This window comes from Narcine bancroftii, chromosome 13 (genome assembly GCF_036971445.1).
Source record: "Narcine bancroftii isolate sNarBan1 chromosome 13, sNarBan1.hap1, whole genome shotgun sequence".
NCBI classification, from domain to species: Eukaryota; Metazoa; Chordata; class Chondrichthyes; order Torpediniformes; family Narcinidae; genus Narcine; species Narcine bancroftii.
In genome coordinates, this window is record NC_091481.1 from 65,669,637 (window position 1) to 65,692,078 (window position 22,442).

General features: G+C 53.7%; 1 protein-coding gene across 1 annotated transcript in view; it reads right to left on the reverse strand.

Moving 5' to 3' along the window:
• The window catches only part of LOC138748050 (SH3 and multiple ankyrin repeat domains protein 1-like), a 92,511-nt gene that overhangs the window by 4,216 nt on the left and 65,853 nt on the right, over positions 1 to 22,442 (reverse strand). Inside the window, 11 exon segments of the mRNA XM_069907746.1 lie at positions 2,080 to 2,652; positions 4,959 to 6,906; positions 7,753 to 7,855; positions 11,839 to 11,954; positions 12,273 to 12,329; positions 16,507 to 16,587; positions 17,402 to 17,545; positions 19,161 to 19,199; positions 19,202 to 19,237; positions 19,240 to 19,275; positions 22,116 to 22,198. Of these exon segments, the coding sequence (XP_069763847.1) occupies positions 2,080 to 2,652; positions 4,959 to 6,906; positions 7,753 to 7,855; positions 11,839 to 11,954; positions 12,273 to 12,329; positions 16,507 to 16,587; positions 17,402 to 17,545; positions 19,161 to 19,199; positions 19,202 to 19,237; positions 19,240 to 19,275; positions 22,116 to 22,198 (3,216 nt within the window).

Here is a 22,442-nt window from a genome sequence, read left to right on the forward strand (position 1 = left end):
CTCCCAGCAATGGGCACAGCACACACACATGGGACCCCCTCTTCATCGTCTCACCCATCCCATCCACCATGGGGGTGTTTAACTGATACAAACATGTGCAGAACAGGTGTCTGGATGTCAAGCGAGGACAATGGATGGGTGCAGAGTGGAGGTTAAATGCTGGGGGGTGGGGATAAAACCTGTCCAAATAGAAGACAATTGGCCCAACCAATGCCTGACCACTGTCTCATCCCCACTGGTGTAAAGGCGTGGAGATCTTGAGGGGGGTGGGGGGGTTTGTGGGGAGAGGGAGGCCGATGTGAACTGTTCTGGTGGCCAGGCACAGGACACCCCACCTCTCCCTACCCTTCTCACACTTTGTCTGGTAGGCTAGGTTCGGCCAATCACTATTACATCTCACCGCTAACCCACTCCGGGGCCTTCCAGACCTCTGGGCGGACAACTCCATGAAGCTTCACTGCCACAGCAACCCCTTCTCTGGGAAGCTGAATGGACACACACCCCAATTTAACAGGGTTGCCACCATGTCCAGCCACAGGGAAATATAGGAAGCCGATGAATGATGTGCTCCCCACCCCCCCCCCCCCCCTTTCCAAGGCAGGGGCGTTTGTGGAGGTTAGGCTTCACTATGGCATCTTGAAGATAATATTTACGAAAGATGAAACCCAGGGAAAATTTGGGGTGGCAGAGCAGCTCCAGAGGCCCGCCTTCAACCCCAACCTCCAGTGTTGTCTGTGTGGAGTTTGCACGTTCCTCTTGTGTCTGTGCGAGGTTCCCCGGTTTCCTGCCGCATCCCAAAGATGTGCAGGTCAGTGAATTGTCCTCAAGTGTGCGGGCAAGGGGTGTGTGGAGGAGGTGGGCTGGAGGGTTTACCTCTCTGTGCCCTCCTTGTAAGTGGTGGGTGCAGGCCGGCGGAAGAGGAAACTGAAACCAATTCCCCAAAGCAGTCATGCAAAGTCAGCGAGAGGAGAATGATTTGGGGGAAATTACCAGGAATGTTTCCCCTGATACTTCCACTCTGCGGTTAGTCTGTTGGGTCTTGCCCTCAGCTCCTCCCCTCGCTAGTCACAGATGGTCTGCCAGACCTCTCCTCTCGTAGCTCAGGGGTTTTGGACTGACTTGTTCCCAGGTCTGCAGGGAACAATCAGCAAGGCCTTCCAACCTGACATCACCCCTTGGCCCCTTCCCTGTCCACAAGAAACCAGTTAGTGCTCGCACTGTTGGGCCTAGTGTTCTCCCAGTGTCCCTCACCGTCCTCACCCTCCCTTCAGCAGTGGTGGGGTCATGGGACTGTGAGCAGGAGATTGACGCACTCCATAGGACCTCAGGTGCCTGAGCTCAGGATCTTCTGGGACACGTTAATGGAATGTACCAGGAGGCTTCCATGCCTTCGTCTTACCATCTCCTCCCAGATGTCCTGTGGGATTCCCTGTGACCCTCAAATCCAGCGACCTGCTGAGAGGTGGACCTCTCCTGTCTCTGCCCCACTACCTGCTCTGATGCCCAGATGAGGGGTGACTGAGATGAGGTGGCAATGAGGCTCCTGAACTGCAAGTAGTCATGACCACTGTGCATGGGGTGGGGGTTGTAGGGAGGGCTTCAAAGGATCACCACCCTTCCAATGACAGGTTTCTGATAGGGAAGACAGGGTTGGGGTGAATTGTAAAGGGTGGGATGGCATTGTGGGGAGGGATTGATGGGGAGGTTGGAAGTGTGGAGGTGCAGTGATTTGGCGAGGGGAGTGGGCAGGAGATGGGGAGGGAAGTTGTGGAGGTGCGAATTAGTGAGATGTGGGTCAATGAGTTGGGTATTGGTGAGGTGGGGGTCCATGATTTGGATATTGGTGGTGTGGGGGGTCTGTGAGGTGAGGGTCCATGAGCTGGTGGTGGGGAGGTGAGAGTCTGTGACATGGGTCAGCGAGGTGCGGGTGATGAGGTGGGGATGCATGAGCTGGGGAATCTATGAAGTGGGGGCTCTTGATGTGGGGATCCGTGAGCTGGATGTGGGGAGGTGAGGGTCTGTGAAGTGGGGGTCCGCGAGCTTGGGGTTCGTGCGTAGCAGCCCCACCCCCACGATCACCTCTCAAGCAGCTGCTTCAAGGCCCTCTCGATGTTGATGCGGTGCCCGACCCTCGTGACACCCAGGTCCACATAGTCCTCCTTCTGCAGTGATGGCAGATGGCTGCCGTCGATCTCGTTGTGCAGGAAGTGCTCCTTGTGTTCACCCAGGTGGAGGTGGTCCAGCCAGTCAGCCACGTCGAACTTGGTCCAGAAGGCCAGTGGCTTGGCAGCAAATGGCTTGTCCGGCGGCACAGGCGGAGGAGACTGGAAGCCTGCCGCTGGTGAGTGGGCCCGGCTGCTCGGCACAAAGCTGGAGTAGCTGTTCCCGCCCGAGGCAGGGGCGCTGTGGGCCACCGGAGGGGCTGTTAATGCGGCCGAGGGGAGGATGGGAAGCGAAGAGGGACGAGGGGTGGCGGGGCTGATGCGGGGCTCGGTCTGACAGGCCAAGGGGCTGGGCGCCCTGCGCAGCGCCGGCTTGATGTCCAGCTCCAGGCTTGAGGGTAGGTGCTGGGGGCCCCTGGACCAACTCGGGAAGGTGCTGCTCGTTGGGGGCCTCTGGGAACCCGGACCCAGCACGGAGTCGTCCAACACCCTGGGGGGGGGGGGAGAGAAGAGGCAGTGAGATACATGGCTTCCCTTGCTGATCCCCTCCCCAGCTCTCCCCCCCCACACCTCCTCCTCCCTCACTGATCCCCTCCCCACCTCTCTAATCCCCTTCCCCCACCTCCACTCTTTCCCCCAATTGCCTCCCATCTCTTCCCCCACCTCCACTCCCCTCCCTGACCTCCCACCACTACCTCCCCAAACCCTTTCACCACTCTTCCCCCACACCTTCACTCCCTAATCCACTCCCAGGTTCGATCCCCTCCCTACTTCCTTTCCTTCCTCTCCCCTCCTGTTCTCATCCCCTCCCTCACTAATCCACTCCCCTCTCCATTAAAAAGTCCATTCCCCTTCCCTTATTTCCCTCCCCTTAACTCCCCCTCTCATCTCCCTGATCCCCTCTCCACTCCCTGCCCAATTCCCCTCTCTGATCCACTCTCTTCCCCTCCTCTCCCCTTCTCACCCCACCCCCTTCACTTTTCTCCATATTTAATTCCTCAAACTTTAATTTCTCAGCAACTATGCTGTGAGTCAAACTCACAACCCTGGATCGTTTAATCAAAAATAATGCAGGGTTTATCCAGAGCCAACTCAGGACATGGAGACACAGGGCTGAAGTTCACAAGACATTGGGTCAGGAAAACAAACATCGAGCTGTGAAGCAGGCCCTTCGGACCATTGCATTGGTGCTGAATCAATCACATGTGAAACTCTTGACACTCCAGCAACCCCACTTGTAAAGCAATTAACTAATGAGTCTTCTGAAAGAAAACCAAAGCCCTCCAGGAGAACATGCAAACTCCACACAAACTGTACCAGAGTTAGGAATCTAAAGTGCCGGGAGGGAGTGGTTCCACCCTCGGGGCCGGGAGGGAGTGGTTCCACCCTCGGGGCCGGTAGGAATTGGTTCCACCCATGGTGCCACGTGATTCCCAAGGAGGGCACAGGGATGGTGGGCTCTCAGGAAGGGGTGGTAGGGGCTACCCTGAGGAAGGGGTGGTAGGGGCTACCCTGAGGAAGGGGTGGTAGGGGCTACCCTGAGGAAGGGGTGGTAGGGGCTACCCTGAGGAAGGGGTGGTAGGGGCTACCCTGAGGAAGGGGCTACCCTGAGGAAGGGGCGGGGTGGGGCTTCCCTGAGGAAGGGACTTGGCTCCCCTGAAGAAGGGGTGGGGGGCTACCCTGGGGAATGGGGCGGGGGGCTACCCTGGGGAATGGGTGGTAGGGGCTACCCTGAGGAAGGGGTGGTAGGGGCTACCCTGAGGAAGGGGTGGTAGGGGCTACCCTGAAGAAGGGGTGGTAGGGGCTACCCTGAGGAAGGGGTGGTAGGGGCTACCCTGAGGAAGGGGTGGTAGGGGCTACCCTGAGGAAGGGGCTACCCTGAGGAAGGGGCGGGGTGGGGCTTCCCTGAGGAAGGGACTTGGCTCCCCTGAAGAAGGGGCGGGGGGCTACCCTGGGGAATGGGGCGGGGGGCTACCCTGGGGAATGGGGCGGGGGGCTTCCCTGGGGAAGGGGCAGGGGGGCTTCCCTGGGGAAGGGGCAGGGGGGCTTCCCTGGGGAAGGGGCAGGGGGGCTTCCCTGGGGAAGGGGCAGGGGGGCTTCCCTGGGGAAGGGGCAGGGGGGCTTCCCTGGGGAAGGGGCAGGGGGGCTTCCCTGGGGAAGGGGCAGGGGGGCTTCCCTGGGGAAGGGGCAGGGGGGCTTCCCTGGGGAAGGGGCAGGGGGGCTTCCCTGGGGAAGGGGCAGGGGGGCTTCCCTGGGGAAGGGGCAGGGGGGCTTCCCTGGGGAAGGGGCAGGGGGGCTTCCCTGGGGAAGGGGCAGGGGGGCTTCCCTGGGGAAGGGGCAGGGGGGCTTCCCTGGGGAAGGGGCAGGGGGGCTTCCCTGGGGAAGGGGCAGGGGGGCTTCCCTGGGGAAGGGGCAGGGGGGCTTCCCTGGGGAAGGGGCAGGGGGGCTTCCCTGGGGAAGGGGCAGGGGGGCTTCCCTGGGGAAGGGGCAGGGGGGCTTCCCTGGGGAAGGGGCAGGGGGGCTTCCCTGGGGAAGGGGCAGGGGGGCTTCCCTGGGGAAGGGGCAGGGGGGCTTCTCTGGGGAAGGGGCAGGGGGGCTTCCCTGGGGAAGGGGCAGGGGGGCTTCCCTGGGGAAGGGGCAGGGAGGCTTCCCTGGGGAAGGGGCAGGGGTCTTGCCTGGGGAAGGGGCAGGGGTCTTGCCTGGGGAAGGGGCAGGGGGCTACCCTGAGGGGGAATAGGGCGGGGGGGGTACCCTGGGGATCGAGGCAGGGGGGTAACCTGGGGAAGGGGTGCTTACCTGTGTCTGGGGGGTGGCGGCTTGGCTGCGGTCGGGGGTCCCACCGTATCGCTGGGCCTGACCCACGATCCTCCACTCATCTGCTGCAGCTTGGAGCTCAGCTCACTGATGATGCTGGCCTTCATGGAGGCCATGTTGGGGCCCTTGGCGTGGGGGGCGGGGTCGTCCCACGCGGGGACGGGGGGCTTGGGGACGGGCAGGGGCGCCTGCGGCGGAGGGGGAGGCGGCAAGTAGGGCGCGTTGGCCCTGCCCGGGGCCGGCCGGGAGCGGGCCAGGCAGGGGGGGAAGGAGGGCGCCTTGTCCGAGGCCAGGACGTGGCCGTCCAGGAAGGCGATGTAGGTACCGAGCAGGCCGTTGCCCTCGGGCGGCAGGCCCAAGGCCTTCTCCAGGTGGTGCTCGTCGGCCTCCTCGATGCCCGAGTCCCCCGTCGCCTCGGCCGGGGCCTGGTGACAACCCCCGGTTCCGGGAGCCGAGCCCTCGGGGCAGCCCGCCGCCGCCGCCTCCTCCTCCTCCTCCTTGGGCGGCTGGGTCAGGTTGGCCACCTCGCTGTCGTACGAGGTGAGGCTGGAGCCGGTGGAGTCCACGGTGGGCAGGCTCTGGGCCTCGGGCGGAGGCGGCGGCGGCGGCGGAGGAGGGGGGGGCGAGCTCGGCGGCGGCGGCACCTCGGGGCCCTCGAAGCTGTTGGAGAACTCGAGGGGCGGCGGCAGCGGGTCGCTGAAGACGAACTCCTCGTCGGCGTCGAGCGACAGGGCCGGCGGAGGCAGCGCGGTGAGCGGGAGGCCGCCGGCCTCGGGAGCGGGAGCGGGAGGAGGAGGAGGAGGCGGCGGCGGAGGCGGCGGGGCGCGGTCTTCCACGGCGGGCTCGGCTTTCTCCTCCGAGCCGGCGGGGGGCGCTGCCCGCTCCTGCGAGCTGGCCGGCGGCGGCGCCGCCTCCTCCTCCAGGGCAGCAGGGGGCGCCGGCGGCTCCTCGCGGCGCCCTCGGGGCTCGTGCAGCGAACGCTCGCGGGCCGCCAGTGCCAGGCCCAGGGGGGACTCGGGGTCGAGCACCTTGCCCGTCAGCGGGTGGATGAAGGTGCCCCGCGGGCCGGCGCCTTTGGGCGTCGAGCCACGGACGCCGGACGCCGCCGCCGCCATGATGTCGACGAAGGCGTTGGCGCCCGACATGGCGTCGGCGCCCAACATGGCGTCGTCGATGGACTTGGAGTGAGGCAGGCGCGGCGAGGCGGGCGGCTGGGCCGCGTCCGTGGACAGGAAGACGGCGGCCTTGTAGCGCTCGCGGTCGCGGCGGGCGGCGCCCACGATGGCGGCGCCGAACTGGCTGGTGAAGTCCAGGCCGTGGCGGGCCTGGGCGCCGGACTCGGGGCCCGCTTCGGCCTCCACGCTGCTGCCCTGGCTGCTGCGGCCGCTGCTGCTGGTGGACGGCGCCTTGACGATGATGGTGGGCACGGGGATGGAGCACGTCTTGTCCTGCAGCTGCTGCTCGTCCTCCACCTTGGACTGCTTCACCAACGGGCCCTTGCGCCGCAGGGGCTTGGCGGGCACGTACACGGCCGGGCGGCCGGCGGCGTTGGAGTAGCGGGCCTCGGAGGCCTGGCCGCGTCGGCCGCGGGCGGCGGCGGACGGAGGCTGGGCGGCGGGCCGCTCCTCGCAGGCGGTCACCTCGGCGGGAGGACGGTAGGACAGCCGCGGGTGCCGCTCCTTGGCCTCGGCGGGCGCTTCGGGCCTCAGGCTGCCGTACAGGCCGGTGTCCGGCACTCCACTGTAGACGGGCCGGGCGGCGGAGGGAGGGGGAGGCGGGGGGCCGGTGCGGGGCTGCGCCAGGCTGAAGGGGGGGTCGGGCGGGGCGGTGGTGGGCGGCGGGGGGATGTCGTCGGCGCTCGGCACCGATAGGCTCCGGGCAAACTTGAAGGCCGGGGGCAGTAGGAACTGTTTCTCCTCCTCAGAGGATCCTGGAGGGGCAGAAGGAGAAGGGGGCTGAGTGCGGGTTGCGCCACATCATCATCAAACCACAGGGGACAGAGTATCGGGTCACTGTGTAACACTGGGGTCCAGTACTGGTGAGGATGGGTCTACACGGAGGTACAGTACTGGTGGGGATGGGGCTACACGGAGGTACAGTACTGGTGGGGACTGGTCTGTCACTGTAACACTGGGTTACATTACTGGTGGGGACTAGTCTGTCACTGTGTAACACTGGGGTCCAGAACTAGTGGGGGTAGGTCTGTCACTGTGTAACTGTGGGGTAGAGTACTGATGGGGACGGATCTGTCATGTGTAACACCCAGATATAGTACTGTTGGGGGTAGGTCTGTCACGGTGTAACACCGGGGTACAGTACTGGTGGGGACTGATCTGTCATGGTATAACTCCGGGGTTAAGTACTGGCGGATCGGGTCTGTCACTGTGTAACAGTGGGATACAGTACTGGTGGGGACAGATCTTACATGTGTAACACCAGGATACAGTACTGGTGGGGGTAGGTCTGTCATGGTATAACATCAGGGTACAAGTACTGACAGGGACGGGTCTGTCACTGTGTACCAGTGGGTACAGTACTGGTGGGGATGGGTCTATCATGTGTAACACCCAGATATGGTACTGGTGGGTGTAGGTCTGTCACTGTGTAACAGTATTGGTGTGGACGAATCTGTCACTGTAACACTGGGGTACAGTACTGGTGGGGATGTCTTTGTCACTGTGTAACACTGGGATACAGTACTGGTGGGGATGGGTCTCACTGTATAATACTGGCGTACAGTACTGGTGGGGACGAATCCGTCATTGTCCCCACTTACCCATCGACTTCTGCCGCATCATGCCTTGTTGTGCTGCCAAGTACGGCCTGTCAAAGCTGACCGGTGGTGCCATCACTGACATTCCCTGTTGTCCATAGTGTGGCTGTGGAGCAGAGAGGCAGGGAATTTGTGATATCCACATCCTGTGAACATGGCCCACTCACCTCACCCCGCACCAGAACCCAACCCCCACCTGTTCTCTCTAAATCATGGCCCATCACATCATTTTGCTCATGGCTATTTTCCTGCAATCGTCTGAATGCTGCGATATCCCTCTTTGTTTCTCTTTCTCTCTCCACCAAACTGAACAGGCCATGAGAAGGAGAGTTTTCCACATCTGAACCTCTGCATCGAGATATTTATTCCGACCAGACCATAAGACATAGGAGCAAAAATAGGCTTTTCAGCCCATCGAGTCTGCCCCACCAATCAATCATTAGCTGATCTATTTTCCCACTCAGCCCCATTGCCCGGCTTTCTCCACATATCTTTTCATGCCCTGGCTAATCAATAACCTATCATTCTCTGCCTTAAATACACCTGGTCTCCACAACTGCCTGTAGCATCAAATTCCAGAGATTCACCTCCCTCTGGCTGAAGAAATTCCTCTACATCTCTATTCTAAGTGGCCGCCCTTCAATCCTGAAGTTGTGCTGTCTTGTCCTAGACTTTCCCAACCCATGGGAAACAACCTTTTTCACACCTACTTTGTCCATGCCTTTCAACATGTTTCTCCTCATTCTTTTAAATTCCAACTTGTAGAGGCCAAGAGTTATGTGATGACCCTTTCATTCCTGGAATCATCCTTGTGAACCTCCTCTGAACCCTCTATAACGTCAGCATACTCTTAAATGAGGAACTCACAAGGGCAGTACGGTTGCCTAGCAGTTGGTGCAACACCTCAGTGCCAGCGATCAGGACCAGGGTTCAGATCCCGCACTGTCTGTAAGGAGTTTGTACGTTCTCCCTGTGTCTATGTGGGTTTCCTCGGGGTGCTCCAGTTTCCTCCCACCATTCAAAAAGTACCAGGGAGTGTAGGTTAATTGGATGTAATTGGGCGGCTGAACTCATGGGCCAAAATGGCTGTATGTCTACATTTAACATTTATAACTGCTCACAATATTCCCAATTGAAGTCTCACCAGTGCCTTATAAAGCCTCAAATACTAAAGAATCAATTGTGGACTTAATTTTTATCAATTTTTTATAAATTACATGGATGAAGATATAAAAGGTGGGTCATTAAGTTGGAAGATGATATGAAAGTTGGAGGAATTGTGCATAGTGTACAACATTGTTGCAAGTTACAACAGGATATAGACAGGATGCAGAATTGGGCGGAGAAGTGGCAGATGGCGTTCAATCTGGAGAAGTATGAGATGATGAAATTTGGAAAGTCAAACTACAAGGATAGTTCTAGTTCTAGTTCAGGGTTAATGGTCGGATACATAACAGTGTGGAATCTTGGGATCCAAATCCATAGACCTCTCAACGTAGCCACGCAGGTTGATAGGACAGTTAAGAAGATCTATGGGCTGCTGGACTTCGTTAGTCAGGGGACTGAGTTCAGGAGTTGTGAGGTCTATAAATCTCTGGTGAGACCACACAGAGTATTGTGGTCAGTTCTGGTCACCTCATTAAAGGAAGGATGTGGAAGTTATGGAGAGGGGGCAGTAGAGATTTACCAGGATATTGCCTGGATTGGAAAATATGTCTGATGATGCAAGGTTAGTAGAGCTGGGACTTTTCTCTTTGCAGTGAAGGAGGATGAGAGGAGACTTAATAGATTCTGAGAGGCATAGTTAAGGTGGACAGCCAGCGCTTTTTCCCAGGGCAGGATTAGCAAACACCGGGGACATTTGTACAAAGTGAAGAGAGGAACGTTTAGAGGAGACATCAGGCTCTTTTTTTTTTTTTACAGAGATGTCTGGAATGCCTTTCAGGGGTGGTGGCTGGAACATTAGGGGCATTTAAGAGACTCAGGCACATGGATGAAAGAAAAATAGAAGGTTATGAGATGGGAAGGGTTTAGTGTTTTTTTTAGGTATACAGTAGAATTCCCATTATCCAGAATTCAATCAACTCAAATGACAAAAAATGAGGAAATAAATAGATTGAATGACTTGGACTGTGCGGATGGATCCCATGAGGGAGTGTTGGGACATCCGCAGGACTGCTCTGCATGTGCCCCTCGATGAGCAGGCATTGTTTTCATTGTTGCCACTTGAGTGGAGTGAGCCAAGTTGTCAGCGCGGTGAAGGTGCGCCGAGGGCCTGACCGGGACACTTGCCTGGAGGTGAACCGGGTTGTCAGCCCGAGGAAGAAGGTAAAATTTCAATAAAGTTACGTTATAATGAAATGGCAGCATCTATAGGATGAAGAGCTGGCTGATACCGCTTACCTCTGGAGCGACCCTCCTTATCCCTGCCTAGTGAGGGTCTTTATTAGTATTAGGTATATTAGTAAAGCTTTATCTGTAAACTCGGGGAAGGAGTTAGTGCAACACTGTTACAACCTTTAAATTTTCTAAGTTACAGGAATCACTCGATTAAAGTGAACTTTCCATAATTAAAAACTACAATACTGTTTTTTTTCTAAATTTCCATTAAATGGAAATTTAAATGATGTATTCTTAATAAAGGTGCATTAGTTAGGCATCAGAAGAGTGAGTCAATCAATTGGAAAATTCGCATATCCGTCATCCCCAAAGGTGCCAGATAGACATGGGACAAAGGGCCTCTACTGTGTTCTAATGTTCCATGCGAGGGGAAGACAGGAGAACACAAACCAGTTGTCATTGGTGGAGAGGAATTCCTGGATGTCACATCTCTTAAGATCTACCCTGGGGACATCATATCGATGCGATAATGAAGAAGGCTCACCAGTGGCTCTATTTTGTTAGGAGTTTGAGGATTTGGTATGTCACCAAAGGCTCTTGCAAATTTCTACAGGTGTACTGTGGAGAACTTGGTTGCATCACTGGTATGGAAGTGCCAATGCACAGGACAGGGAAAGGCTACATAGGGTTGAGAACTCAGCCAGTGCCATCATGGGCATTAGTCCTCACTCCAGTAAGGACATCTTTACGAGTCAGTGCCTCAAGAAAGCAGCCTCTAGCCTCAAGGACTCCTCACCACCCAGGCCATGCCCCCCTCACTCAGCCACAGGAGCCTGAAGACACACACCCAACAGTACAAAAACAGCTTTATCCCTTCCCCCAGCAGATTTCTGAACAGACAATGAACTATGGACTTTATTTCTCTTTTTTACACTAATTATTTATTTTTAAAAATCATTTATTTACAGAATCGTAACTTTTGCAACGATAATGCACAATACTGCTGCTGCAAAACAAATTTCAGGACACATTCCTGTTAATCAACTTGATACTGATCATCTCATCCCTGACACCTGTCCCGAGGAAACATCTTCCAGATGTGGTCACCTTTGGAGATTTGGGACGACTGGAGGGCAAGCCCTCTGACCCACGCTCCATGTCCTGTTGCAAATGGGATTAGGGACCTCCTCACTTCCCTTTCTAATTGGATGAAGACACCTCAAATCCTCGGATTTGGTTTTGTGGATTGGATTAAGACCTATGAGGAGAAAGTGGCTGACTGTGGGAATTGCGGCAATACCGTTCTGAGCCAGCAGATGGTGACAAACGTTTATTACAACCCTGCTCCGCACTGCCCCATGAGGATTGCAGGGGTACTGCCCTGCCAAGTCTCTACTCCAAAGCCCTGTTCAGACACACATCCCTCATTTGCACGCACAATACATACACTTAATCAGACATCTCTTACACATACATCCCCTTCACTTAAAGCCCTCATACACACACACCCCTCACTCACAGGCATCCACACACACAAATAAACACACACTCATCACACACCTTGTGCCCCTCATCCTTGAGGGTCAGGAAGGCTGAAGAAAAGCTATGGACGGAGAGTGAGGGACACAGGAGGGCGGGGGGTGGGGGGGGAAGAGAGATTTGATCATTGATTCGCCCTCTACAGGAGCTGCGCTGTCTCTCCTGCTCTACCCCCTGACTGGGACAGTCGCCCAATGACCCGTCCCCTACCTCGGGACCGTAGTATGTCCGTGCGACGGGCCGGGACTTGGGAACGCTGGCCTGGCCTCCGGCACTCTCATTGGCGATGGACTGCTGGGCAGCAGCGAGGATCTCGTCCAGACGATCTGTGGGACCAAGTAGAGGCAGGTGAGGTAGGGGATGGGGGTGAGAGGTGGGCGAAGGGAGGAGGTTCCCTGACTGACAGGACCCAGTCCCTGACTGACAGGTCCAATGGCAGGTTGCAATTCCCTGACTGACAGGTCCAATTGGCAAGTCCCTGTCTCTGATTGATAGGTCCAATGGCAGGTCCTGGTTTCCTGACTGACAGTTCCAGGTCCCTGACTGACAGGTCCAATGGCAGGTCACGGTTTCCTAACTGGCCTTGCTTGTGCTAGTGTTGAGGGCCGGCAGTGAAGGAGATGGGTGCAGTGTGGACTATTTACTTAATGCCATTTGGTAAACCTTCCTCCTCTTCTCCGTTGTCTGAGGCGGCTCGTAATCTGGAAGACAAAATGAAGCAGACAGAAGGTCAGGGGTTGTATGTGATCATGTGTCCCAGAACGATGTGTGCGGGGGAGACCTTCACCTTGGAATAATCCATACTCAAGAGATGCAGTACCAATCTGCTCATTCCCATCATGTGCTAAGAACAAAAGGCTCCCAAAGGGCCTTGAGTGCGGAAGGTTTCCTGATCGGATCGAGAGCTTGTGTTGTTGATGGATCGACTTGGAGTCTATGGCTGTACAGAGGCAGTACGGGTGGCTAGTGTAGCAGCACAATGCTGTTACAGCATGAGCGATTGGAGCATGGGTTCGAATCCTGCGCTGTCAGAAGTTTGTACGTTCTCCTCGTGTCTGTGGGTTTTCACCAGGGGGCTCTGGTTTCCGGCCACTCAGCTGGGGGAGGGCTATGGGGAGGGGGGATGTGGGAACTGAGGGTGTGAGATGATGTCAGTGAGGGGGGGGGGGTGCCAGGAGCTGAAAGGGAGTGGGGGGTGCCAGGAGCTGAAAGGGAGTGGGGCAGCTAAAGGTGGGGAGGGGTGTGGAGAGCTGGAGGCATGTGGAGAGAAGGGTATGTATGTGAGAGAAAAAGTGAGGGTGTGAGGGAAGTGTAAGAAAGGGGGGGAAGAGAGAGAGGAGGTGAAGGAAGTGAGAGGGTGAGGTTGGGGAAGTGTGAGAGTGGTGAGGAAAGGAAGAGAGGTGGGGAAATGAGAGAGAGGCCTCCATTGAACATCCCATTGAGAAGACCATCCACCTGACCCTGAAGCACAGTCTGCAGCACCTTGAAGGGGATTGGAACCCACCACCCTATGCCTCAGAGGCAGCCGAACACGGAAGTGATCCTCACCTGGAGGACCAGCACTCCAGAGAGTAAATTGTCCTATTTCCCACCCACCTCCTCTCCTGCCCCCTCCCAGCTAGCACTATGCTGCTGCATCCAGGGCTCTAGTAAACAAGAGAGCGCGCCTTGGTGCAGCTTGCTGGCTTATCTCATGGCTGCAGATGCTGATGGAATGGATTAGCGGCTCTGCCGTCTCTGAGGGTTTTGACTGCCAGCCTCAGCTGATAATGGCAGAGAAATTATGTTTTTTTTTAAAAAAATGGAGCAATGCAGAAACTTCAGCGAAATCTGTATGTGACACCAAGGAGAAGCAGTGCTGGGCTCAGAACAACGCTGGTCTTTGCTTCAACCTTGGCAGAAGGCAGCTAGAAGTGAGTAGGGCCGCCATGATGGTTCAACTAGCAGAAGAGTGAAAGCATAAAAAGATTGTATTAAGCCAGAATACTCCAACCTCCACTCTCTCACACAGCTCCCATGACAATATGTGTTGGGGACGACAAGGAGTTGTCCTGATATTCAACTCAAAAGTAAAAACACACCGATGTTTCGGGCCTGAGCCCTTATTCAAAGTAGAAGACCGAAAACATCAATAATATATCTTTACCTCCTATGGAGGCTGAGAGACCGGCTGAGCTCCTCCAGCATTTACTGTGTGTTTTTACTGCAGTCTCAGTGCCTGCAGATTTTCATGTTTCACTGAAGTTTACCTCTGCTTCTCTATCCATGGACACGGACTGATCTGCTGAGAGTTTGCAGCCGTCAAGTAAAGCCAAATCAAGTTTATTGTCATTGGATTGCACAAGTACAACCCAACGAAACAACATTCTCCAGTCCTCAGTGCAAAATACACAGACACACAACCAGACATGACACACACACAGACAAACAGAACATACAAATAAATAAATATAGTTTTATGCCTATGGGAGTGTCAGATGGTTAGTGTGAGCAGTTCCTTTAGTCATTCAGCGTTCTCACTACCCATGGGAAGAAGCTGTTCCTCAGTCTGGCGGTGCTGGCTCTGATCCTCCTGTATCTCTTTCCCAATAGGAGCAGCTGGAAGATGCTGTGTCTGGGGTGGAAGGGATCCTTGTTGATTTTGTACGTCCTCTTCAGACAACAATCCCAGCAGATCACATTGATGGTGGAGAGGGAAACTCCAGTGATCCACTCTCCTGCTCTTATGGTCCTGTGGATTGACCTCTGATCCATTTCTCTGCAGCAACTGAACCACACTGTGATGCAGCCGGCCAGGACGCTATCGATAGAGATCCTGCATAAGGTTGACACAATGGTGGCCGGTAGCCTTGTCAGGAAGTACAGTTGTTGATGTGCCTTCCTGACAAGTGAGGAGATGTTGAGTGTCCATGGTAGGTCACTGGTTAAGTGAGCTCCAAGTAACTTGATACTCTCTCTCTCTCCATGACAGAGTTGTTGATGTGAAGTGGAGGATGGTCATTCCTGGCCCTCCTAAAGTCCGCGATCATCTCCTTCATCTTATCCCACCTTGAAGTTCAGGTTGTTCCTCTCACACCATTTCATGAGATTTTCCACCTCTTCTCTGTCGTGCGACTTGTTGTTACTGATGAGGCCAACGACTGTGATGTCATCAGCAAATTTGATGACCCCGTTGGAGCTGGATCTGGTGATGCTGTCATGGGTCAGTGGTGTAAACAGGAGTGGGCTGAGCACACGACCCTGACTAAGATTAACTATTTCAGTGCTTTGTTCACAACTCGGAGGTCATTGGTTAAAGGATTAACTGAGAACACTTTTCACCTCGTGTTAGGGACTTAGGTGGTGAGAGCAGAGCAGCTGCGTCCCAGCTCCAAAGACCCGGATTCAATCTGTAAATGGGGTGCTGTTTGTGTGGAGTTTGCAAATGCTCCTTGCAACCACATGAGTATCCTCTGGGTGCACCGGCTTCCTCCTGTGTCTCTGAGCATGTGGATCGGTGAGTACATCGATGGTAGGTGAATAAGCTTCTGTATATCATCCCCAGTGTGTGGATGAGGGGTGGGGAGCTGAGGGGAGTGTGGGAGAATAAAATAGGATCAGTGTAAAAGGATTGGTTGACCACAGCTATGGTCTGATTTGGCTCAGAACCAGTTCTTGTGCTTAGAGAGGGGTTAGGCAAAATGCTTGTCTGAGTGAGAGAGTAAGTTAAAATGCTTATCACATGTAAATAGCACTTGGTGTTGTAAACCCTAAGACACAAGGCTTGAGAGGTGAGATATGGGATAATCCCTGGTGCTGGAATGATTTTCTACTGTGCAAACCACAATGGCCCCCCCGAAGCCCGGCAGAATGAAGGAAGCAGTTCAGAGATTTACCACAATTATACCAGGAATGAAAGGGTAAGCATATGAGGAATGATTGTTGGCTCTTGGATGTAGTCGTTGGAATATAGAAGGATGACGGGGGGGGGGATACACCTCAGAGGCATTTTGAATACTTAGACCTGGACAGAGTAGATGTAGTAAGGATTTTCCCATGCTAGTGGAGTCTAGGAGAGCACAACTTCAAGATAAAAGGGCATCAATTTAAAACAGGGACACAAAAACATTTATTTAGTAAGAGGGTTGTGAGTGACAGAGAGGATCAATGGAATCTCCCACACACCCCCACCCCACATTGACCTGATCTATTGGGATCATTTGAAGAGGGTGCACAAAACGGAGGACACCTTCCATCCCGCACACAGAATCTTTGAGCTGCTCCCATCGGGGAAGAGATCCAGGAGGATCAGGGGCAGCTCCACCAGGCCGAGGGACAGCTTCTTCCCACAGAGAGTGAGGATGCTGAACGACCAAAGGAACTGCTCACACTCTTCATCCGAGACCCTCACAGTCACAAAACGATCTGTACGGTTTGTATATGTGTTATGTCTGGTTGTGTGTCTGCGTGTTTTCCACCAAGGATTAGAGAATGCTGTTTTGTCAGTTGTACTTGTGCAATCAGATGACAATAAACTTGATTTGAGTCTGTAGAACTTATTGCCAGAGGCGGCTGTGGAAGTGAGGTCAATGGGTATATTCAAGGTAGAACTTGACAGGTATTTGATCAGTCAGGACATCAAGGCTTATGGGGAGAAAGCCAGAAGCGGAGCAGAGTGGGTGGTTGAATCAGCTCATGATTAGAATGGTGGTGTAGACTCTATGGGCCTACTTCTACTCCTATATCTTGTGAATCTATTTATTTGTCCATTCAAAACATTGCCAGATGTTTATCTTGCTGCTCCCACTGAGACCTTGCTGCATTATTCTGCTTTCACTCAAGACTTGCCATTCCTAGCGGACTCCTGCTTATTGAAGAACTGATGGAATTATTTCTTACCTAGGTCCTCGAGTTCCGAGGTCATGGACTTTGAGCGCAGGGCAATGGTTGGAGGGGTAAGCCGTTTGTTCTGGGTTGTGACTGCAGAGAGAAATAGTTTTGATCTAATTTCAGTGAAACTGAAGTCAACGGTTAGAACTCAACATGAAGAGAACATCTTTATGAAGCCCTTGGACCTCTTCAGCCAGAGGGCTGTGAGTCTGTGGAACTTGTTACCACAGGCGACTGTGGAAGTGAGGTTGTTGGGTGTATTTAAGGCAGAGATTGAGAGGTATTTGATTGGTCAGGGTATCAAGGGTTATGGGGAAAGAGCCACGGAGTGAGGCTGAGAAAAGGAGGGATCAGCTCAGGATTAGAATGGCGGAGCAGACTCGATCTTGTGACCTCCCTGGGTCTTCCATTCATTCCCAAGGAGTCAAGTAATTTCCAGAACAACACACCACCCAAACTCTCAGGAGAACCTGACCATGCATTGCCATTGATATGCTGTTGGAGTTCATCATCAACTTTCAGACATGGTATAGTGCGCCATGAAGCGATGAGGGATGAAATCCGCTCCCTGATTAGTTGTGAGCAGCCAATCATGAAACTCAGTGGACAGGGAGATGTTTTTGCTCCCTTCCCCAGGTTACACTACCTGGTGGGCAGTTTGAACCTTGTGGGTTCCCCAGGGACCGTGAATGGGAAGGGGTCCTAGTCACCTGATTGTCTCCCATCAACCTCCACACAGTGGTGAGTGGGGCATGGGATTTCCATACCAACTTGGGCAATGCCAGGGATATGGTCACACTGGAGGGGGCAGTGCCAGAGATTTCGGTCACACCAGAGGGGCAGTGCTGGAGTTTGGTGAGTCAATAGACAGGAAAGCAAGCAGACTCAATCCCTGTGTTGCTACCTTTCTTTCTGGAAGCTTCCTCCATGTCAGGATTGCGGGTCACCATGACGACCTTGAGCATGAGGTTGTTGCCACCCTGCCGGATCATGTTCACCACCTGCCGATGGCCCACCTTCACCACGTTCTGTCCATTCACTGCCAACACCAAGGAGAAACGGTGCTGGGGCGGGCACAGAAGCTCCCCCACCCAGGGGGAGATTGCCTGGGTGCAGTGGGATTGTTCCAGACCTGCGGCCTGCTGACAATTCACCCAGGTCGGAACGACAAGAGGATCAAACACAGAAAACTGGATTTGGGTTGGGTCCGTCCCACCATCACCACCCCCCCCCTCCCCCCCCCCACTGTGCTCATGTTCCCCTCTGGTTCTACTCATTCCAACTCCCCCTCTGGCCCCCACTGGTTCCATCTTCTCCCTACAGGCTCCACTGCCGTCAATCTCACCCACTGGCTCCATCTCCCACCACTGAGTTAATCTCCCCGTTGGGTCCACCTTCCCCCAACTAGCTCCAAACCGCCCCCTGCCCCTATGCCTCCACTGGGTCAATCACCCCTTACTGGTTCTGTGACTAGGGAAAACACTAGCAACTGTAACTAGGGGACTACTGCCCCGTCATTGGGACGTACTGCCACTGTAACTGGGGGGGGACTCCTGGCCCCGTCACTGGGAAAGACTGGCAGAGGGAGGACCACTCTCCACTGGAGATCCTTCCAACTGCTTGTCGTTAGCAACTAGCAGGTCACCTCTTCCATGAATATTTGTCTCTCCTCTCTCCAATGGGGTAGACCCATTCACCAGCCTACCACCTGCTCAGAACTATCCCATTGCCCATTAGGGGTAAGTGCACCCAGATTGTCTACCTGTTGTGCCCATGAGGCACAACAGACAGACATCACCAACTTCTGCTTATACTGTTTACCGTACATGCCCGTAACATCCAAACCTCAGATGGCAAGGCACACAAGGACGTGTCAGAATGAGCAAAGATTAAATCAAAGGAATGGGCTGCAGTGGACAATGAAGATTTTGCTTCCTGACACTTGTGGCTGTAGATGGATTTGGGGCAGCTGATCACAAAAATCGCCTTTAAAATTTTCCTATCACATACGTTTTTTGAATATAACCTATTTTTTGTGATTTGTTGTCAAATTTTAAGTCTACTTCAGGCATACAAAACCATAACGTTCAATATGTCGTTGAAAATTCATTTTCTGCATTCGCACTTGGACTTCCCCACTGATCTTGGTGCAGTCGGTGACGAACACGGTAAAAGGTTTCACCGGGACATTGCGACCATGGAAAAGTGGTATCAGGGCAACTGGAATCCATCAGTACTGGCCGACTATTGTTGGACACTGACCTGAGAGGCATCAGATGCTGAGTACAAATGAAAATCAGCAGCAAAACATTATTAGGGCAGTGGAACTAACGCAACACGTCAGGATGATTATGCGATTAAACAGGCTAAATTCAATAAAAGTTAATGTTTTGCCAACTTCCTACATGATGCAGAAATCTGAAATGATCTTTGTGTTCAGCCTGAAGTTGTCTGTCATAATCCCAATTTCTTTTCAGGAAGCAAACCTTTTGGAAAAAAAATTATTGTCCAGTGTAGTAAGCCACACAAGGATGATTTAATGAAAACGACGGGATGCAAGGAGAATATCGCAATGAAAGTAAAAAGGAAGGGGGAAGAAATTCACTTCTCTCAGATGGCAATAACCTGAAGGAGAAATTGCAATGCAGACACCAACCTCGATCAGAAGTCACCCATCCGGAGTCCTGCTCTCCAAGCCACGCACCTTCGTCCACCGACTCGAGGTACTGAAGTGCAGGAAGGCTGGGGTTGGGGTGAACTCCTCGATCGGTGTCTGGGCTGTGAGGACAGAGCTTGGTGAGTGGTTACTCTGTCTCTTTCTTTGGGGGGGGGGGGTGGTGTGTATAATGGGACAGGAGGGAAGGTGTGGGAGTGTGGAGCTCAATGTTGGAAAGGGTGGAGATCACACCTACTTGTGGGGCAGGGAGACACTAGTAGTTCTTCTGCAGTGTTTTGTTCTCAGTTTCAGGAGTTCTCTGAGACAAATGACCATGGTCAATCTCCAGTGTCCCATTATGTACCACAAGCAAACATTGACAGTTACATACTGAGTCAATCTCCTTCTACACTGTCCCACCCTACTCTCTCAGGGCAGGGACAGAATGGATTAGATACAGAGTGAAGCTCCCCCTACACTGTCCCATCACACACTCCCAGGGCGGGGACAGTACGGATTAGACATAGAGTGAAGTTCCCTCTACATCAGTGGTTCTCAACCTTTTTCTTTCCACTCACATACCAATTTAAGTATTCCCTATGCCATAGGTGCTCTGTGACTAGTAAGGGATTGCTTAAGGTGGTACCATGGGGTCTGGGCCCAAGGTAGCGGTGTCTGTGATCGACAGCAGCCACGAGGGGAAGCAGAGGATTGGTGCAGGGCTCCAGAAAACAAGGAGACCATCCCCCGTTTGAGAAGGGGGAGCAGATGACCCATGGGATGATGACCTCGACAGCAGGCTGTTGACGACCTGAGGCGAGGAACCCACGCAGGCTGCGAACTGCTGGAGTCTGGCTCAAGATTGGCTGAAGGGTTACTAGGTGTCGGATCCAAAGGTGCTGAAGGCTTCCTGATAGTGTCAGAGGTTCAGATCTGGAGCTTGGGTTGACTGTGCAGCTGCGGGAATGCTGGAGATGGATCCACGGACACTTAGTGACCCTGAAGGGGTGGGGGGGGCGGGTGGGTGTGAAAACTCTCTTTTGCTTCTCTCTCTGTAAGAGGTGCCCGGCAATTTTTGTTGATGGTGAATTTAAAGCAAGTTTTGTGTAATATTACACCTGTTTTATTACATGACATCTAGAGATGCAGAGTGAAGCTTTCTCTGCACCATCCCATCTTCCACTCCCAGGGCAGGGACAGCACAGGTTAGATACAGAGTGAAGCTCCCTCTACACCAGTGGTTTTCAAACTTTTTCTTTCCACTCACATTCCACCTTAAGTATTCCCTCGGTCTTTGTGCTAGTTAAGGGATTGCTTAAGGTGGTATGTGAGTGGAAAGAAAAAGTTTGAAAACCACTGTTTTAACCATCCTTAATTGACTCGTTATGTGCTCAGTTTCATAACTCTGAAGGAAATGGGAAATGCAAGCAAAATATTTCAGTAACAATTGGTTCTAGAGCAGTGGTTCTCAATCTTTTTTTCCCCACTCACACAACCCCTCTGCTCATTTAGTCCATTATCACACCTTAAAGAAAAGGACCTTAAGGGGAGAATGAATTAAACTTGATCAAGTTATCAATTATTGTCAAGTAATAAAATAGAAATAAAACCCCTGTTATCCGAAATTCAAGCAACCGACAAAAACAATTGCATAAAATAAATAAAGTACAGAAGGTTAAAATTTGTGCACCTTGCCATTAGTTCAGCCATCACACAACTTCAAGCAACTGGAAAATTCACTTATTTGGCATGAGGTAGACAGATTCGCCATTAGCTTTGCCCACTGCCCCTTACAGTGAGAGAAAGAGAGTCCCGTTTCCCTCCCCCCCCCCCTCCCCCCCCCCCCCCCCCCCCCCCACCCCCCCACCCCCCCAGTTATCCGAAAAATCCAGTTAACTGAAAAAAGTTTGGTCCCGAGCTTTTTGGATATGTGGAAACGTACTGTAGCTAGTTCTCATGAACCAGTCTCCAGCAGCCCGCAGCCTGATGTGAGTCCTTTGACTTCTGTGTGTCCTTCAGCCACAGAGCCGCCATTGTCACCGTCTCCTCTGCTTTTCCTTCTCAACGGGTGGGGGGGGGGGGGGGGGGGGGGGAGGGGTATCCCCATTTATGGTGCCCTGCGCCCTTCAGCTGCTTCCTGGAGTCTACAATCCCTCGAGGCTGCTGTCGAACACAGGCGCCACCATCTTGGGCCCAGACTGGGTGGTAGGACCCTGTGGGAGAGGGCTGTGTCTCTGCTCTCCCCAGGTCTGCATTAGTGGGAGTGCTTCCATTTCACGAAGGTGAGAAATGTTTCCATTTCTGATAACTGAACTATAGACTAAACAATTATTCAGTAATGCAGTGACATTTGGTGTTGGAACCATGGACAGCGACAGTTGGTGTTGGAACCATGGACAGTGCAGGTTGATTCAATCCAAGTAGTGAATGTCCATTTGTAAAGCTTTCAGAAACGCTGACCCACATGGGTTGGGTACATGTAGAAATGCTGACCCACACGAACTGGGCATGCGCAGAAATGCTGACCCACATGGACTGGGCATGCACAGAAACGCTGACCCAAACGGACTGGGCACATGCAAACGCTGATCCACAGGCTGGATATGTGCCGAAACACTGACCCACACAGACAGGGCTTGTTGAGAAATGCTGACCTACTCTTGACTGGGCATGTGCAGAAATGCTGACATAGGGTATGTGCAGAAACCCTGACCCATCCAGATAGGAAAAGCACAAAACGCAGACCCACACTGACTGGGGATGCACAGAAATGCTGACCTACACAGACAGTATGCACATAAACACTGTCCCACATATACAGGGTATGCACAGAAATACTGACTCTCACAGACAGGGCACACACAGAAACACCGACCCACATGGAATGGGCATGCACACAGAAATGCAGACCCATACGGTCAGGTCACATGCAGAAACGCCAGCCCACATGGACAGGTCTCACCTTTTGCTCCCCGGAGCACAAATCCAAACCCCTCGCTGTCCTTTTTCTGCAGGAGCACGGTTTTCTCTTTGATGATGTAGTCACTGGGGAAAGAGAACACAGGAGTCACACGGATCCACAGGCCTATCTCAACTTTGCCGTCCCTTTCAACCACACCCAGACACAGATGTCATATCTCCAGGCCTCTGCAGTGCCCAGCTTAATCTTTGTAGGCCAACCCCTCACCCCTCAACACCCCTACAATCGAGCCGCATACACAAAGTTTGATTTCAGAAACGCTGAGCCATCTCTCACCAATAATGCCTGGGTTTGGGGGAACGCAAACAT